Source organism: Salvelinus fontinalis, chromosome 25 (assembly GCF_029448725.1).
Source record: "Salvelinus fontinalis isolate EN_2023a chromosome 25, ASM2944872v1, whole genome shotgun sequence".
NCBI classification, from domain to species: domain Eukaryota; kingdom Metazoa; phylum Chordata; class Actinopteri; order Salmoniformes; family Salmonidae; genus Salvelinus; species Salvelinus fontinalis.
In genome coordinates, this window is record NC_074689.1 from 23,568,730 (window position 1) to 23,571,915 (window position 3,186).

The 3,186-nt window shown below is 57.9% G+C and overlaps 1 protein-coding gene across 1 annotated transcript; it reads left to right on the forward strand.

The window, feature by feature from the left end:
- Positions 1 to 1,449: 1,449 nt before the first annotated feature.
- LOC129823323 (uncharacterized) lies at positions 1,450 to 2,704 on the forward strand. Its single transcript, XM_055882252.1, has 3 exons — positions 1,450 to 1,746; positions 1,990 to 2,220; positions 2,408 to 2,704. Exons 1-3 carry the CDS (start codon positions 1,450 to 1,452, stop codon positions 2,702 to 2,704), a joined length of 825 nt encoding a protein of 274 aa, XP_055738227.1.
- Positions 2,705 to 3,186: the final 482 nt, after the last annotated feature.

Consider the following 3,186-nt stretch of genomic DNA (forward strand, 5'->3'; position numbering starts at 1 on the left):
CGGCCCGCCAACAAATCCACGCCCCGGCTTGTCAACAGATCACGCCCCCCCGGCACGCCAACAAATCCACGCCCCGGCTCGTCAACGCCGGAGAATCTGCACACTTCAGTGTTTGCAACTGAAATGATTTACAGCTTGTTCTGGCCGGTGTGGTCTGAAGACAGAGCCTCCTCCACAGTGTGGTCTGAAGGCAGAGCCCCTCCACAGTGTGATCTGAAGACAGAGCCCCTCCACGGTGTGATCTAAAGACAGAGCCCCTCCACGGTGTGATCTGAAGACAGAGCCCCTCAACAGTGTGATCTGAAGACAGAGCCCCTCCACGGTGTGGTCTGAAAACAGAGCCCCTCCACGGTGTGGTCTGAAGACAGAGCCCCCTCCACGGTGTGATCTGAAGACAGAGCCCCTCCACGGTGTGATATGAAGACAGAGCCCCTCCACGGTGTGGTCTGAAGACAGAGCCCCTCCACGGTGTGATCTGAAGACAGAGCCCCCTCCACGGTGTGATATGAAGACAGAGCCCCTCCACGGTGTGATCTGAAGACAGAGCCCCTCCACGGTGTGATATGAAGACAGAGCCCCCTCCACAGTGTGGTCTGAAGACAGAGCTCCTCCACAGTGTGATATGAAGACAGAGCCCCTCGACGGTGTGGTCTGAAGACAGAGCCCCCTCCACAGTGTGATATGAAGACAGAGCCCCCTCCACGGTGTGATCTGAAGACAGAGCCCCTCCACAGTGTGATCTGAAGACAGAGCCCCTCCACAGTGTGATCTGAAGACAGAGCCCCTCCACAGTGTGATCTGAAGACAGAGCCCCTCCACGGTGTGATCTAAAGACAGAGCCCCTCCACGGTGTGGTCTGAAGACAGAGCCCCCTCCACAGTGTGGTCTGAAGACAGAGCCCCTCCACAGTGTGGTCTGAACACAGAGCCCCCCCTACGGTGTGATATGAAGACAGATCCCCCCTCCACAGTATGGTCTGAAGACAGAGCTCCTCCACGGTGTGGTCTGAAGACAGAGCTCCTCCACGGTGTGATATGAAGACAGAGCCCCCTCCACAGTATGGTCTGAAGACAGAGCTCCTCCACAGTGTGGTCTGAAGACAGAGCCCCCTCCACGGTGTGATATGAAGACAGAGCCCCTCCACAGTGTGGTCTGAAGACAGAGCCCCCCTCCACAGTGTGGTCTGAAGACAGAGCCCCCTCCACAGTGTGATCTGAAGACAGAGCCCCCTCCACAGTGTGATATGAAGACAGAGCTCCTCCACGGTGTGGTCTGAAGACAGAGCTCCTCCACGGTGTGATATGAAGACAGAGCCCCCTCCACGGTGTGGTCTGAAGACAGAGCCCCTCCACGGTGTGGTCTGAAGACAGAGCCCCCTCCACAGTGTGGTCTGAAGACAGAGCCCCCTCCACAGTGTGATATGAAGACAGAGCTCCTCCACGGTGTGATATGAAGACAGAGCCCCCTCCACGGTGTGATATGAAGACAGAGCCCCCTCCACGGTGTGATATGAAGACAGAGCCCCCTCCACAGTGTGGTCTGAAGACAGAGCCCCCTCCACAGTGTGATATGAAGACAGAGCCCCCTCCACAGTTTGGTCTGAAGACAGAGCCCCCTCCATGGTGTGGTCTGAAGACAGAGCCCCCTCCACAGTGTGGTCTGATGACAGAGCCCCCTCCACAGTGTGATATGAAGACAGAGCCCCCTCCACGGTGTGGTCTGATGACAGAGCCCCTCCACAGTGTGGTCTGAAGACAGAGCCCCTCCACGGTGTGGTCTGATGACAGAGCCCCTCCACAGTGTGGTCTGAAGACAGAGCCCCCTCCACAGTGTGATATGAAGACAAAGCCCCCTCCACGGTGTGGTCTGAAGACAGAGCCCCCTCCACAGTATGGTCTGAAGACAGAGCCCCTCCACGGTGTGGACTGAAGACAGAGCCCCTCCACGGTGTGGTCTGAAGACAGAGCCCCTCCACGGTGTGATCTGAAGACAGAGCCCCCTCCACAGTGTGGTCTGAAGACAGAGCCCCCTCCACAGTGTGATATGAAGACAGAGCCCCCTCCACAGTGTGATATGAAGACAGAGCCCCCTCCATGGTGTGGTCTGAAGACAGAGCCCCCTCCACAGTGTGGTCTGATGACAGAGCCCCCTCCACAGTGTGATATGAAGACAGAGCCCCCTCCACGGTGTGGTCTGATGACAGAGCCCCTCCACAGTGTGGTCTGAAGACAGAGCCCCCTCCACAGTGTGGTCTGAAGACAGAGCCCCCTCCACAGTGTGATATGAAGACAGAGCCCCCTCCACAGTGTGGTCTGAAGACAGAGCCCCCTCCACGGTGTGATATGAAGACAGAGCCCCCTCCACAGTGTGGTCTGATGACAGAGCCCCTCCACGGTGTGGTCTGAAGACAGAGCCCCCTCCACGGTGTGGTCTGAAGACAGAGCCCCCTCCACAGTGTGATATGAAGACAGAGCCCCCTCCACAGTGTGATATGAAGACAGAGCCCCCTCCACGGTGTGGTCTGAAGACAGAGCCCCCTCCACGGTGTGGTCTGAAAACAGAGCCCCCCTCCACAGTGTGGTCTGAAGACAGAGCCCCTCCACGGTGTGATCTGAAGACAGAGCCCCCTCCACAGTGTGGTCTGAAGACAGAGCCCCCTCCACAGTATGGTCTGAAGACAGAGCCCCTCCACGGTGTGGTCTGAAGACAGAGCCCCCTCCATGGTGTGATATGAAGACAGAGCCCCCTCCATGGTGTGGTCTGAAGACAGAGCCCCTCCACAGTGTGGTCTGAAGACAGAGCCCCCTCCACAGTGTGGTCTGAAGACAGAGCCCCCTCCACAGTGTGATATGAAGACAGAGCCCCCTCCACAGTGTGGTCTGAAGACAGAGCCCCCTCCACGGTGTGATATGAAGACAGAGCCCCCTCCACAGTGTGGTCTGAAGACAGAGCCCCCTCCACAGTGTGATATGAAGACAGAGCCCCCTCCATGGTGTGGTCTGAAGACAGAGCCCCCTCCACAGTGTGGTCTGATGACAGAGCCCCCTCCACAGTGTGATATGAAGACAGAGCCCCCTCCACGGTGTGGTCTGATGACAGAGCCCCTCCACAGTGTGTTCTGAAGACAGAGCCCCCTCCACGGTGTGGTCTGAAGACAGAGCCCCTCCACGGTGTGATCTGAGGACA